The 14,784-nt window shown below is 28.8% G+C and overlaps 3 protein-coding genes across 3 annotated transcripts; 1 reads left to right on the top strand and 2 right to left on the bottom strand.

The window, feature by feature from the left end:
- Positions 1-2,773, bottom strand: LOC113401179 (ras-related protein Rab-27A). The gene is made up of 5 exons (XM_026640991.2): positions 2,356-2,773; positions 2,060-2,127; positions 1,387-1,501; positions 1,065-1,261; positions 1-112 (listed from the first exon to the last, which is right to left on the bottom strand). The coding sequence occupies exons 1-5, from the start codon at positions 2,509-2,511 to the stop codon at positions 7-9; spliced, it is 642 nt and encodes a 213-aa protein (XP_026496776.1). The 5' UTR covers positions 2,512-2,773; the 3' UTR covers positions 1-6.
- Positions 2,774-3,426: 653 nt separating this feature from the next.
- On the top strand, positions 3,427-4,228 carry LOC113401180 (migration and invasion enhancer 1). The gene is made up of 3 exons (XM_026640992.2): positions 3,427-3,661; positions 3,737-3,834; positions 3,966-4,228. Exons 1-3 carry the CDS (start codon positions 3,609-3,611, stop codon positions 4,127-4,129), a joined length of 315 nt encoding a protein of 104 aa, XP_026496777.1. The 5' UTR covers positions 3,427-3,608; the 3' UTR covers positions 4,130-4,228.
- A 789-nt stretch (positions 4,229-5,017) lies between these two features.
- Positions 5,018-9,019, bottom strand: LOC113401178 (molybdenum cofactor sulfurase). Its single transcript, XM_026640989.2, has 6 exons — positions 8,795-9,019; positions 7,823-8,642; positions 7,403-7,697; positions 6,582-7,221; positions 6,076-6,503; positions 5,018-5,338 (listed from the first exon to the last, which is right to left on the bottom strand). Exons 1-6 carry the CDS (start codon positions 8,865-8,867, stop codon positions 5,144-5,146), a joined length of 2,451 nt encoding a protein of 816 aa, XP_026496774.2. The 5' UTR covers positions 8,868-9,019; the 3' UTR covers positions 5,018-5,143.
- Between the last annotated feature and the right edge of the window lie 5,765 nt (positions 9,020-14,784).

The following is a 14,784-nucleotide window of genomic DNA, read 5'->3' as shown; positions in this document are numbered from 1 at the left end:
ACTGTTCTAGCAGGAACATAGTTTTCTGTCCTGCTTGGCTTGGAGTCTTTGAAGCGACTGACGGCGTCGCCCTGAAGCGCAAAGCATTGCGTATTCCACTGATGTTTCCATTCTAAGAACAACACATTAAATAGATGATTATATTAAAAATTAATCATACTTTTAAATCTATACTAATAAATTTGAAGCGTTTTAAATTACGACTTTTGATGTAACAAGTGTTAATTTATAAATAATAAAATAATAACAATAATAAATATTGGACAACATCACATACATTACTCTGATCTCAATGTAAGTAGCTAAAGCACTTGTGTTATCGAAAATCAAAAGTAACGACGGTACCACAAACACCCAGACCCAAGACAACATAGAAAACTAATGAACTTTTTCTACATCGACTCGGCCGGGAATCGAACCCGGGACCTCGGAGTGGCGTACCCATGAAAACCGGTGTACACATTATTCGACCACGGAGGTCGTCAAAATTCGTTAAATATTCTATTCCAATTTCTCCAACATGATATCTATTAATCTGCTTCATGATGATGGCAAATGTAGATTTCTTGAAAGTTATGGCGGTATGAAAAATATCAGAACTTCTCATATCAAGTTCAGAAATATTTCACATTTCTGTTATCTCATAATTCTGTTATTACTAACTAGGTTAACCGAATTCGGCAATAAAAATACTTTCACAATTATCTTAAAAATATAGCCTTAATATTTAATTTTCACAGATAAAAATAATGACATCTTTAGTCATTAAATTGACCTGATGTAATTGGTTGAGATCTTGACTAACCTAATGGAGACAAAATAGCTAAAATTTTTTAAAAAGTTTAAAAAAAAAGCAAAAGCATTTTAAGATAATTTGGTGATGGTTTAAACTATATTCCACCACACTGCCCTAGTGTGGGTTGGTGAATAATTTCTTAAAGCATCTTATTGTAATTACATTGTGCTCTTTAACCAAAATAATATTCATACAATTAAAACAATATCTATAAGGCATAAAGTTTTTAACTAGCAATTTTAGTTATTATATAGTGTAGTGAGCTCACCTGTACATAATTTTGTCAAGAAGAATCTCAATAGCACGGTCAATATTCTGACCAGTTTTGGCACTAGTTTCCAAGTATGGCAAATTGTAATTTTTGGCAAATTCTCTGGCACGATTTTGATTTACTAAGCGTTTCTCTTGCAGGTCACATTTATGACCACATAGTACAATGTCTGGATCATCACTGAGACTATGTGTCTAAAAAAAGGTTGAATAATTATTATTAAAAAAATACCAAAGGTAAAAGTATATTACACCAATATTATTATTAGGTTATTTACTGAATTGTTATTAAATTAAAAAAAAACACATATTTATTATACCTTTAGCTGTTCTATCCAATTCCGTACTTCCAAGAATGAGGCTTCATTAGTCAAATCAAAGAGCAGCAAAAATCCCATTGCATCGCGATAAAAAGCTGTTGTCAAGCTTCGGAATCTGAAATGTATAAAATATTTCGTTTACTCTAGGTATTTCAAAAATAAATTAAAATTTTTGACAAATTTAACCAAGACAAATCATTATTGATTTTTTTATTTAGGCTATTAGATGCCAGCCTGTATTTTGTGTGGATGAAATTAGAATTTTATTTACTTATCAATCACAGCATATTACCGTTTCATACTATAATGTATGTATCAAGTACATTTTAAACTATCTCAACTATCTTCTTGAATACACACAAAAAATATCATCAAATTGGACTAACTGTTGAGTAACAGTTCAATTACAAGGAGTTTTTTTTTAAGCTTATATATGTACATTTACTTGATGTAGAATTAAAATGTTGCTATTACATAGACCAATAATAATCTATGTACACAATTCCCAACAATTTTCTACTATATAAGCTTTATAGACATTATACATAGATTATGAACAAAGAATATAATTACTTAAAGAATAGACTACATAAGTAAAACTTTTGTATCAAATAATTATATACAAATAAAAATAATTGTACCTCTACTAGTTAACTTTAATAAATAATTATACCTTTCTTGTCCTGCAGTGTCCCATAGTTGTAAATGTACACGGTGTTGTCTTGTATTCTGCTGATATATCTGTAATTAAATAATACTTATGCTAAAATAAATAATTTCATGAGCTTTGTTTTATAAATGCATAAAATATAAATGATAGGTACATGTATTATAAAAATATATAACATTTACTAACACACAAAAATAACTTTACTAGTTTCATAAACGTAAAAAACGGACTTCGTAAATATCAATAACGACTTCGGACTTTATAAGATTTAGTCGCATAATAGAATTGAAATTGCTTACCACAGTTTTTTCTCTGAAATCAATCCCAACTGTTGAAATAAACTGTGTGTGAAAAACTCCGTCAGTGTATTTATACAAAAAACTCGTCTTTCCAACTCCGGAATCTCCGACGCACAGAAGTTTTATTAGATAATCGTAGTCCATATTGGTGACCATTTAGATACCGAAAACTTTTTGTAGCATATTTTCGTATAGCCGGTTCAATATGTAGTTAACTACTTCATGGAAACATACAACACAATAGATATCTATATAAAAGTAATCATTTTAAACATCTACCTTATAATACATTTTGATTTATTGATTACACATTACTATATTGTAATGTTTATAATTTGAAATACCGGAGATCCAGAGAAGTTTAAAACTTATTTTTAATGAAATCTTAAAATCGATAATTCTGACGTTGACAATTAATATTAATGTCAATAATTTGTAGTGCTACAACATCTAAATAAATAAATTCCATAAAAGCCCAATGAATATTGTTTATTATCCTAAGCATATGTAAAGTATTATAAAGATTCTTATTAACAAAAATGTTAAGTAGGTAATATAACTTCGTGCATGATGTACCTATATCCCAGGTTATAAAACCATAAGGATGCGTTTTTTTAACTATTATTTATGCCATTGTGTAAGTTCAAATTCTATAAAAACTTTTTTTTATTTGTTATTTAGAGACTCTCTTAACTATCTTAACTTAGCTGTAGAATAAAAATCATAGGAAAAATAAAAAGGACTATGTCCACTTTTTATGGCTCGACAAGAAAATATATTGTTATTCATGTGAATATTATGCGAATTTAACAAAACTTATATTACTTATATAATATTTAACAATTACGATTTCGAGCAACTCATAACATATTATTTTTAAATTGACTCTCCTGTTTAGTTATTTTGCCTGGTATTATATAAATATATTTAGTTTTTTTAAGATGTTGGGATATTTTTTGTGTTGGTTTAATTGTTGTACTTTTGTTTTACTTCAATTGCTAGAGCAAATATGATAAATTTTGGAGCTTGCAAGTTCCACTTTAGACTTGTTTACATTAGTCACTTGTCATAATCAGCTGTTAAATGTTAATAGCTAGAAATGACATTATTTATATAAATTATTAGGTCTTAGGAATCGTTATTTAATCACGTATAACGTTGTGATTGCTAAACTCTATGTATTTTAAATCCAGCTAAATAGCAATAGCAATATAGCATGTTTCAGTATTCTTTCATTCTTTTTATTTTATAGTATGATGTCAAATCCAAATAAAGTACAAAACACTAAAGTTGAAATTGAATTTTGGTAGGTAAATTTCTTTTACATTACCTTAACGCAATTTTATGTTTAGTATAAACATACTTAATTATACCATTTCAGTAAAGTTTGTGATTATGGGGGACATTGCTTAGCTTTGGCTAAACAAATTAAAAAAAGTAGTCCAGAAGCAGAAGTAGATTGCAAAAAAGGTCGACAAGGTTGAATTTTTTTGTATTAATGATTTATATTACTACGAAACGTTAATTTGCATTAGAAAAAAAATTTGTAATAAGTTTAATATATACTTTAATATATTTTATGTAAAGTTCTAATTTTTAAATTGTTCAAGGTTCATTTGAAGTGCTAGTTAATAACAAGCTAGTTTATTCAAAATTGCAAACCATGGCATTACCAGATTATGAAGAGGTAGCTGAAGTTGTACAGGAGGTGTGTGGAGGTGCAGAGCCAAGAAAAATAAAAGGACAACAAGAAGTAAACTGTGTAATATCATAACATTTAATATATAACAGCACCAAATTTCATAAAGAACAATAAGGGCAAGTTTATAAGACATTAACAACAATAGATAAAAAATACAGATTATAAACTATATGTGCAAACAAAGGCTGTTTAGATCTGTTTTGTAATATTTTAGAATCCCTTAATATTTATATGGTACTTTATATCAATTGCCATCACATCAGTCTTATATTATGTGATGTAACATAAATAAATAAAGTTTTACTAAATAAAAATAAAGGTAACCATAACAAGCATTATCACAAATTAACTTATATTACAGTTAAATTTCAAGGCACAATAGTTCAGTGGTTCAAATCACTAAGCTTTGCTTTGTAGTATGATATGATGATGATGATGAACATACACCTAACACAAAGCACAAAGCACAAACTTAATCTCTGCATAAATAATATCTTTAAAATAAACAATTATTCTATTTGTTTATAAAAAAAAAATAAAACTTTTGGATGTCATAAGCTCAATAATGATTAACCATTTAAATAAACATTTCACATTTATTAAATAAGCTAATTCAATTTACATTATATGTTCAGCAATACTTGATTGGTCAAACCAGTCTTTCCAATATATATTAAAAATTCCCCAATACAAAAGATAGTCAAACCATATTTGTTAATAACGAAATTGATCTTTTAAAAATCTAAGTAGAAGTGAAAACATTGAACCTCTAATTATAAGTATTAGAGATGATATATTATTTTCAAATAAGAAAATAAAAAAACTTTTATATTAAAAATAAACTGCAGTTCTTAAATTAAGTAAGTTTTTATAAACAAACCTAATTCTTTTTTTTTATAATTGAATTTCATACTTTGCTTGGATTTATTGCACGTAAATGTTTAGATACATTGTTTTCTAAAAGCAAATTTTTTATAAAAGTGTGGTCTTAGTAACTAATATAAGTAATACTGCTTTTATTTAATTCATTTACAGGCAAAAACATTAACTTTACAAATACTATAGTAATTACAAAATCCCCAAAACTTAAGTATTAACTTCTGAATATGTTTTTAGCATGCGATCGTTACATTTATATATTGGTCCAATATAGCTTAAGTATATACCAAAACGTAGTTTTCCACCAAACTCTTGCGATATTGTTCTCAATGGCTCAACAGTTTTCTCGCCTGTTCTTTGATCAATGCAGACCATTTGGCAACGAGAACATTGCCCTTCTACCTAAAAACCAAAAAAAAAGTTAGTCTAATTTGATTTTATTCATGTTACATTCAATGAGAAAACTAAAAACTTTTGTTCTATTGTTCTAGCCATAATAGCCGAATTAACAAATATAGATTGGGCTAGAAAATATGATTACAATATATAAGGCGTAGGATCAGTAACACAAATGTATTTTGTTTTTAAATTTACACTGCCTATTTTAAAATTGTTAGCAAAAAGAAAAGTGCACTGAGCTTCAAATTTATCGGAATACAAGTGAATACGCGTACACAAGCGTGTATTGGATTCTTTATTTAAATTCCTGAAGGATGGAATAAGAGTTGAATTAAATAAAATATTAGTACTTTTTTAGAAGTAATAAGAAAAAAATAAATTTAAAATTTTCAAATATTTTTTTAATTAGACTTTCATGAGCATTTTTTAACCATGTCCTTATGTCACTTCATGTTTTATTTTTTTTTCGATTTAAACGATTAATTTGGTTACAATTACGAAATTGTTATTTTATTATTAATAAATTTTTCTACCTAATATTTTTTTAGGCAAGAACTACTTTAATGTGTTTTTTTAAATATATATCGGATGTTAGGAGGTATGTCCCACTGGGACTAGACCGATTTTATATTTTAAACTAATATCATGTTAACGCCTAATTAATTTGTCATTAATTTCAATTATAAAATTAGTTTCCTAATTCCGAACTATTTTATTATGTGAATATAAAAGTAAATTACCTTAAACTCGTGTTTTCCAATTATTACTTTTTGCCAATCTCTTTCTATAAGTTCTTTTTTTGAATCAATAATCAGATTCCCTCGAAATCGATCAACTAATGAATTTATGTCATCAGAAAATAATTCATCTGTTATTTTATCTCTCAACCATCTAACGGTTGCTTTATTAATTAGAAGAAATTGAGCTTGATTGCTTAGGGAGAGTAATTTTTGTTCTTCACTAGCTTTCTTTTTCAGCAATCTGTCAGATGACTGCCTTATTAATCTTAAGAACGAAATGCCTAAAGCATTTGATATCCAATCAGCTACTTCATCTCCACAATCATACCCTTTTATGATGTCAGTACAAACTTTACTTTGACAAACTTGTGTTTCTGTATAAGTACTAGATATTGCTGGGTCTAAAGATATCGAAATGGGCTGTTGACCTGTAAATGAAATAAAAAAAAGAAACATTATTTTTAATATACGCTAAATAAGTGTATTTATTATAAATATATAAATACCATCAAAGTTCAGTGTGAGACATCTATTCTTAAGGTCTATAAATGGTTGAATTTTACACATTAATGTGTTTTGTTTTTGTGTAAGACAAATGCCATTGTCCCTTACAATCATCCATTCTCTATCAAATTCTAACCCTTTTGTACCAATTTTCCAGCCTGATTTTATTTTAAAAGCACCACATGATTTAATTGGAAAAATGTTAATTTCAACTAAAGTCATTTTGTAATCATTGTTATAATAGTCTATTTCATTGCCATTGCTGAAATTTCTTTGTTTTAATACCAAGGATTTCAGGATCTGTTCATTTGATGATATTCCATTGGTTATTTGTGTTACATTTTTGTTAAAATTCATCATTATGCGTTTTGGTTTTTGGATTTGTTTTCTAAGAAAACATTTGCTTATCATTAAGATTAACTTATCTACATCATCATATGTATTATAGTAACCAAATGAAACTCTTATTGCACCGGTTGGTTTTCCATCTATTAAATCTATTTCATCTCCACATTTGTGACCAGCTTTATGCATGGCCTTCATTTCTTTATTAGATATTATCAAATGCCTTTGACAAGATCCTGAATTGCAAAAACATCCTGTTCTGATGCTAATGTTAAATAAATCTGCCATATGTTGAAACTGAAATATAAAACAATTGTCAATGATTAACTTTTCATTATAATTTGTTGTATTATTTGAAAAAAAATATGTAAAGTTGAGTATTTATCCTAAAATGCTCTCTAATAGAAAACAGGATATATTAGGAATAGCTAATACTATGTATGTATATATATATAAAAAAATATTTCTATACATTTACCTCAACATATCCAATGTAAGATCCATTTTTCCTTAATAAATTAAATGTTACAATCCCTCCTTGTGTCTTTATGTCCGTAAAATCTGAATCCATATATAAAACAGCTGCATTAGCACCATTGTCATGTTTTAGATTCTGTAATTGTTCGTATAAATCTTTGGCTAAATAATATGTGTGGTAAGATATTGTGTCCATGATATTGTTATTAACAATTTTAGGTATCAGAAGAGAAATTACATCAAAGCAATGCTTTAAGGCAATTATGGACAAAAATGCCTGAGTTCCATCTTCAAGTCTGTAACAAAATGTTTGATTAAATTGCTAATTATTACGTTTAGCTGTGGAAATGTCACTTTAAACCTGTTTGGACTTGTTTGATAAATATGTAAAGTACAACAATTTTGCCGCTACATAATTTACCTTTCATGAAGAGCACTTCTTTTCACATGGTAATCCTCACCACTCAAAACAATGTCCACTGTTCCTCCACCAAAATACTTTTTTTGATTAAGTACATCTGCGCTATTATTTTTCACTAATAATGCACCCAATCCAGTAGGAAAGCCAAATATTTTATAAAAAGATAAACATACAAAATCTGGTTGTGTGACGGACAAGTCTAGTTTATTTGTAGATGTCAAAGATGCAGCATCTAATAATATGTACCAATTACAATTAACATCACATAATTGTTTCTTTAGATAACCTCTTAGACATCCATTTTTTATGTTGCCCATACAATCTATAGGATACTTAAACCCATTAAAATTACTTTGTGCTGGATACACTAGCAAAGTATTGCTTTTATTCTTGTTTCTTTCTTGCAAATCATTTGAGGGTTGAGGTATTTTTAAAGATGATAGAAATTCTTCATGAGATATATGAACAACATCAACATTTTTATTTTCAGCTAATTCTCTTAGGCCAATAACAGAAGTATGGTTATCTCTAAGATAAATAAAAGACCCTATTGAGTTATCATCATTATTATTATGAAATTGGAAAGTTTCTAAAACAAGTTTTAGCGATTGTGTTGTACCAGATGTAAATACCACAGTGTAGTTTGAATTGTCTGTATTAAAATGTTGTAAAACCATACATCTTATTTGTTCTATACAGTCTCTGGTATATTTGTCAGAGTGAGGGTTCATATACACATTTTTAAGTAGATCATCATTTATTTTGTTTAATAGCTTTTGTGGGTATAGAGCTGTCCCTGCATTTTCTAAATAACATTTATCTAAAAAAAAAGAAAATAATATTCACAAATTTAATAGAATAATTATATTTTTTTCCACATCAGCACATTTTTTTTTTATAATTTAAAATATTATCTTAGCTTTAGTAAACCATATTATTAAAGAAAGTATAATTTTATTTTATGTTACTCACCTTCAAGTCTAATAAATTCATTTTTTATTATTTTCATCTGATGATCATCAATAACATTGCTTAAAACAGACATTGCTTCTGATTATGTTCCTATTTAAAATGTAAATATTGTTTTTACTTCCACCATTCATGTTTCTGACGAAATGGTAACGATTGTTACTTAAATTCAGCCTTGAACACAGTTGTTTATGAGAGATAACAACGGAGTCGTTCGCTACGATGTAATGGTACATTTAACATAATTAAAAATATGTACGCTGAAATGCCAAAAACAAATATCTACTACCAACCCAGATAGTTTTAACTTTATCAGTTTCATATAATAATATTTACTTCATTCGTATATATACTAAAATAAAAAAAATAATAAAATCATCATTTGATGCTACATGACTCGAAAGTCGGAACTATTATTATTAAATTTATCATGTTTAATATTATTTGCTCAGTGGCTTATTTTTGTGCCAAGTGGGCATTTATTTATTATATCAATAGTATTACTGTCAAAATATGTCAGTTGACAATTTGACATAATTATTACAATTCTGAACGTTAAATGCCAAGATGTCAATGTCAACTTATAGCACTTCTAGCAGTGCTGCCAGATGTGGTGGTCGTACGATGAGTAAATCGTATCCCTAAGTAGATTAATTTTTTCATTAGACAATTAAAATCACAATACCGAGTACCTAAACTTTTTACCCTGCATATAGTTTTACCGATCATTTTATAATTTCTATCGCCGGAGAAAACTGAACTCAACATCTTTATCATCATCATTAATTTACCAGTTGGATTATATTTTATATGTATTGGAAATCTCCATATGATTGATGGTAGCCTTAATAAAGTGGTGTTGGATTGTTTTGATTTTATCAAGTATCAAAGTTTTTTTGCAAAAGTAAAACGTCGTACAATTTTTGTATTTTTGACGCACACGCATAAAATATCTATATAATATATCGCATGAAATGAAAACGACCTAAGTCATACATCTTGCAACACTGGCTTATACCGTGGCAAACCACCGAATGCAGTTGATATACATATCAACTTGATAGTTCTTCATTGAATTGAGGATTATCTGTCTGTGAATACGTGGTATATTATAAATAATAGTAGCTAACTTATGTTAGTAATAGAAATTTTCAGAATAATTGCTAATATCCGTAAGAAAAAGATATATTTATCATATTTGTAATATTTTATGCTAATTTCATTTTATTTTTTGTACCTCAATTTTTTCGGCTTAAATACACAAATTTTACATTTTGTTTTTCTTCACTTATTGCCTCAAAATTCGAGGAAATATTGTATCCAGGGAACGCAGACGATCAGTCCGCTTACATTTAATTCCGTTCCGCTCACATTTAGTTCCGCTTACATTAAATGTTTCTATATAACTGTAAAATTTATAATAATTATATTATACTCTTGGAAGTAAAACATATAATATTATATGTTCCGGCCACATTTCTATTAAGATAGAAAAGCGTAAATATTATAAATGTCAGATACATTTAAGTATTTAATGTACGAGTAGTTCTTTGAACAGTCACTCAAGAAGTTTCTAAATGATCATCACCTCAAATCAATTCCTTGATGGTTGTCTGATTACTTTTATTGGAACGTACAAATAATAATAGTTTTAGAATTGTGGACGTAATAGATATTTAAAAAAAATGGATTTTTATAATTAAATGAGGTACATATAAATCTTCCAGAAATATTGACACATATTATGATGTAAAATAATACGTTTTACTCACTAAGTGATGCTGCACAGACATAGGTTCGCCATAGCACCTTCCACGGCTTCGCCTTACTAAATTGCTTTACGCCAATTTAATTATTGCTTTTATGGAGGGCTTTTAGTAGCTTTTAGTAGCAAGCGAGCGTGATCGACTCCTTTAAGTGAATTGACGTTCACGATAGAGGACATTCAATTTACTATTTCACTCTAGATAAATGTTTGTTCTAATAGGTTTATTTCAATTAAAGTTCGTAAGTAAACTATTTCTAATTTTTTAATATACTTGAACTGGTTAGCGTTAAAAATGTTAGATTGTAAGTTAAATTTGGAATACTAGCCTATGTCGTAGTCAATTTGGCCTACATTAATCCGAATTAAGTTGCTCGTGTATCTATGTTTGGCTCGCATTACTCAAAAATTTAACTTAGTAATTTCTCTAAGGAACTATCGATTGTTGAAATAGAAGGTGTTCTAGATGAATGCAACTATTTTTGGAATATCTCATGCTTTGATAAGATAAGAACCTAGTTATAACCTTAACAAATATATTTTTTTCACAAATTATTAGCGGTAATAATGGGTACATGTATATTGATAAGCTGGTAAGTTATAAAAATCTAAAATTGTCTCTATCTATCTATATATATAAAATAACATGTCCTGACTGACTGATTATTCTCGCTTTGGAAATTCTACCTCTAAGGGGTTGAATTAGGGGTTGAATGTTTGTATGGAAGTCCGTCATTTTTTAAATTAGAAACATGAAACTTTATTTTTGGGATACTGATTAAAAATGAGTAGATACGTATTTAAGCTTTACGTGATATTCTACTTCAAAGGGGTACAATAGAGGTGGAAATTTTGTATATGTATGTCTTGAAGTCCGTAATTTTTACCAATAATGTTACTGAGGAATTTAAGACCTCCAAAATTATGCAACGGCACTAGACTAATAGTAACGGCACTCCATCGTCATTTCATAGAGGCTACATTTATCACTGGATGTGCAAAAAGAGAAACAGTTTATATTCCAAGAATATCTTTCATATCATCAGAGTACTCCTTTATGTTCAAGAGAGTACAGTTCCCACTTAAAGTCTGCTTCGCCATGACAATTAATAAAGCAACCGGTCAAATTTTTAAATTGGCCGGAGTAGACCTAAGAGAAGACTTTTTTCGCATGGACAGTTCTAAATAGCCTGTTCGAGAGTGAGTTCTACGAGCAGTCTGATGGATCTAGCCCACGAAAGTCGAACCACAGATGTGGTATATAAAGAGATCTTAAATTAAAGTAAAATTTTATTTTGTAATATAACCAATTGCCACGCAGCAAATCCACGGGCGACAGCTATTTCAGAAGAAAAATAATGAAATATAATCATTAAGAACTTTCAAGACACGCAATATAAGTATGTAATAGAAACGGTTCAATTAAAATTTTCAAAAATACACCTACCTGCAGCATTTTGTGCGTGAACTTCAGTGTAAAAACTGTAAACGTTGATTGGACGTTACTCACGTGTACAATCGTTTTAATAAAGAAGGTATTCAATACCTCATTGATAATTGTTTGAATTTGTTTACAATAACGGTTCAAACAATGCCGTAAACTTGACAATAACATTTCGCTAACCCTCGCTTGGTAACGAATGTAGGTTATCGTTCATCGAAATTTAATTTGCTTACAAACAAACGAAAATAATTGATTCATTGTTCATTACTTTATACATTCATTACTAATTGCCTTGTTAAATCTAAATATTTAAATACCACAAATCCTCAATTTAAGAATAAGTATAGTAAGCGTTCTGTGGATAACATTTTAGGCATACCTAAAGACGCGCCTCCGACCAAAGACAGTCAGCTAGTAATGAAAAAAAACTGCTTATTCATCATTATCATTTATTAATAATTCATTTTATCTTTACAAGGTTTTATTTAACTATATTTTAGTTTGATAGGTAAAATCTTGAAGGTCCAATTAGTAATATTTCTTATCCTATGACATTTTACATATTGATACTTCCGTTATTAATGTTCCGATGATAATGCTTTTTTTATGGTCACCGGGGTATTTTATTCACCGAGGTATGGTGGATAAAATTTTGTATAAAATAGCTTTTAATTAATGAAGGCGTTTTTAATTAATTTATCGAAACTACTAATTCTATAATATTTAAGGCTGTAATATGACTGACAGCCTATAAAAACAACAATGTAAGATACTTCTGCGACGACCATTTTTATGTAACTATTACTCTAATGATACATTTAACATCATATTTTATAACACCAGATGTCCAGTGTCATCATAGGTAAGTTAAAGAAATTGACATCGTAAATTATGAATTTAATATTAATAAATACCTAATACTCATGTTTTAATGGCAAAATTATGTAACCTTTCTTCCCTTTCTTTCATAGTCCGAAACAGCCTTCACTTACACATAGTTTTGTTTATTTTTTTTATTCTGTTAATAAAATTAAATAAATAATTATATAATATAAATCAACCAATATATGTACATTCATTTTATTTTGATTAAAAGTAAGAGTTATTGACATTGGCCCTTTTAGCAACAGACCCCTCAATTAATTAAAAAATAACTTTTATTGATATACGAACCTAGGACCTCATGCAATCTCAAACTTAACCCCTAGATCATCGTGATAATTTTAAAGAAGACATACGTTAATACACCCGACAAGATAACAGTTACATTTCTAAAACTGCCGGGGCTGATTAACCATGTCGCAATAGGCAATGTCCTTATCGGAGTCACTTTACCCTTTTCCAACTTTCTAAAATATATATTTTCTACCATAATTCAAATTTATTCATAATTAAGATCTTTACTTTATTACTAACTAGCTGTTACCCGCGGCTTTGCCCGCGTAGAATAGGAATATATTAACAAATTAACTTAAAATGTTACGTCAATGTAATACCTCTTTGTATAGCATATTGGTGTGTATTTCAGCCCTTAGGGTTGATTATCCAGAAACGCTTAAATGCGAATCAACTCATTTTTAATCGGTATCTCAAAAATTAAATTTCGACTTTCTAACTTCAAAATGACAGATTTCCAGACTAACCTGAATACGAAATGTTAACACCTATTTTTCCCTTTAGGCCTAAAATATCAAGAAACACTTAAATACGTATCTACTAATTTTTAATCAGTAGCTCAAAAATAAAGTTTCATGCTTCTAACTTCAAAAATGACGGTCTTCCAAACTATCCTATATACGAAATGTCAACTCAATTTCTCTCCTTAGCCGTAAAATATCCAAAAACGCTTAAATGCGAATCAATTCAATTTTAATCGGTAGCCCGAAAATAAAATTTCATGCTTCAAACTTAAAAATGACGGACTTCCAGACTAACCTGTATACGAAATGTCAACCCCTACTTTTTCCCTTTAGGCGTAAAATATCAAGAAATGCTTAAAAACGTATCTACTCATTATTAATCGGTATCCCAAAAATAAAATTTCTAGCTTCTAACTTCAAAAATTACAGACTTCCAGACTAACCTGTATACGGAATGTTAACCCTAGTTCTACCCTTGGGCGTAAAATATCCAGAAATGCTTTAATACGTATCTACTCATTTTTAATCAGTATCCCAAAAACAGTTTTTTGTTTTTAATTAAAAAAATGACGACTTCCATAAAAACTTTCAGCCCTTATTTCACCCTTGACTGGTAGAATATCAAAAAACACTTCAATACGTATTTACTCATTTTTAATCAGTATCCCAAAAATAAAGTCATGTCATGATATGTTAGTTTATAAGTATACAGACTAAATTATAAATTTTATGCTTCTAGTCCTAAAAATGACAATACCTACTTTCAACAACTTACAACCTTTCATCCCCCTTTTCAACCCCTTACAGCACTTTTTCCTAATAAAAAGTAGGCCTAGTAGGGTAAGCCTATGTCCTTTCTCAGGCTCTAGACTATTTGTGTGCCAAATTTCATTTAAATCGGTCCAGTAGTTTTGACGTGAAAGCGAGACAGACAGACAGAGTTACTTTCGCATTTATAATATTAGTAATAGTAATAGTATGGAAGTATGTATATTAGTATGGAAGTATGGATTGTTATATCCCTCGCTAGAGAGCTCCGATAATAACCGTGTCCGATCGCTGCTAAATTCAAAGTGCTACAGGGAGAACCGCGGTTTTTTTTTTTTTTGTATCTTGTTTGAAGTAGTGCTGTTGTTGGCCCTAC

This window comes from Vanessa tameamea, chromosome 7, assembly GCF_037043105.1.
Source record: "Vanessa tameamea isolate UH-Manoa-2023 chromosome 7, ilVanTame1 primary haplotype, whole genome shotgun sequence".
NCBI classification, from domain to species: domain Eukaryota; kingdom Metazoa; phylum Arthropoda; class Insecta; order Lepidoptera; family Nymphalidae; genus Vanessa; species Vanessa tameamea.
The sequence above is the reverse complement of the archived record's forward strand: the minus strand, read 5'-3'. Positions and strand labels throughout refer to the sequence as shown.

Excerpts from the sequence above, each read along its gene's own strand:
- LOC113401179 (XM_026640991.2), bottom strand. The coding sequence starts at position 2,511 with ATGGTCACCAATATGGACTACGATTATCTAATAAAACTTCTGTGCGTC. Across the intron at positions 2,128-2,355 it reads ATTTCAGAGAAAAAACTGTG|ATATATCAGCAGAATACAAG; the intron begins GTAAGCAATTTC and ends ATTTAATTACAG. Across the intron at positions 113-1,064 it reads CTTGACAAAATTATGTACAG|AATGGAAACATCAGTGGAAT; the intron begins GTGAGCTCACTA and ends TGTTGTTCTTAG.
- LOC113401180 (XM_026640992.2), top strand. The coding sequence starts at position 3,609 with ATGATGTCAAATCCAAATAAAGTACAAAACACTAAAGTTGAAATTGAA. Across the intron at positions 3,662-3,736 it reads AAAGTTGAAATTGAATTTTG|TAAAGTTTGTGATTATGGGG; the intron begins GTAGGTAAATTT and ends ATACCATTTCAG. Across the intron at positions 3,835-3,965 it reads TTGCAAAAAAGGTCGACAAG|GTTCATTTGAAGTGCTAGTT; the intron begins GTTGAATTTTTT and ends AAATTGTTCAAG.
- LOC113401178 (XM_026640989.2), bottom strand. The coding sequence starts at position 8,867 with ATGTCTGTTTTAAGCAATGTTATTGATGATCATCAGATGAAAATAATA. Across the intron at positions 7,698-7,822 it reads AGAAGTGCTCTTCATGAAAG|ACTTGAAGATGGAACTCAGG; the intron begins GTAAATTATGTA and ends ATTTTGTTACAG. Across the intron at positions 5,339-6,075 it reads TTGGAAAACACGAGTTTAAG|GTAGAAGGGCAATGTTCTCG; the intron begins GTAATTTACTTT and ends TTTGGTTTTTAG.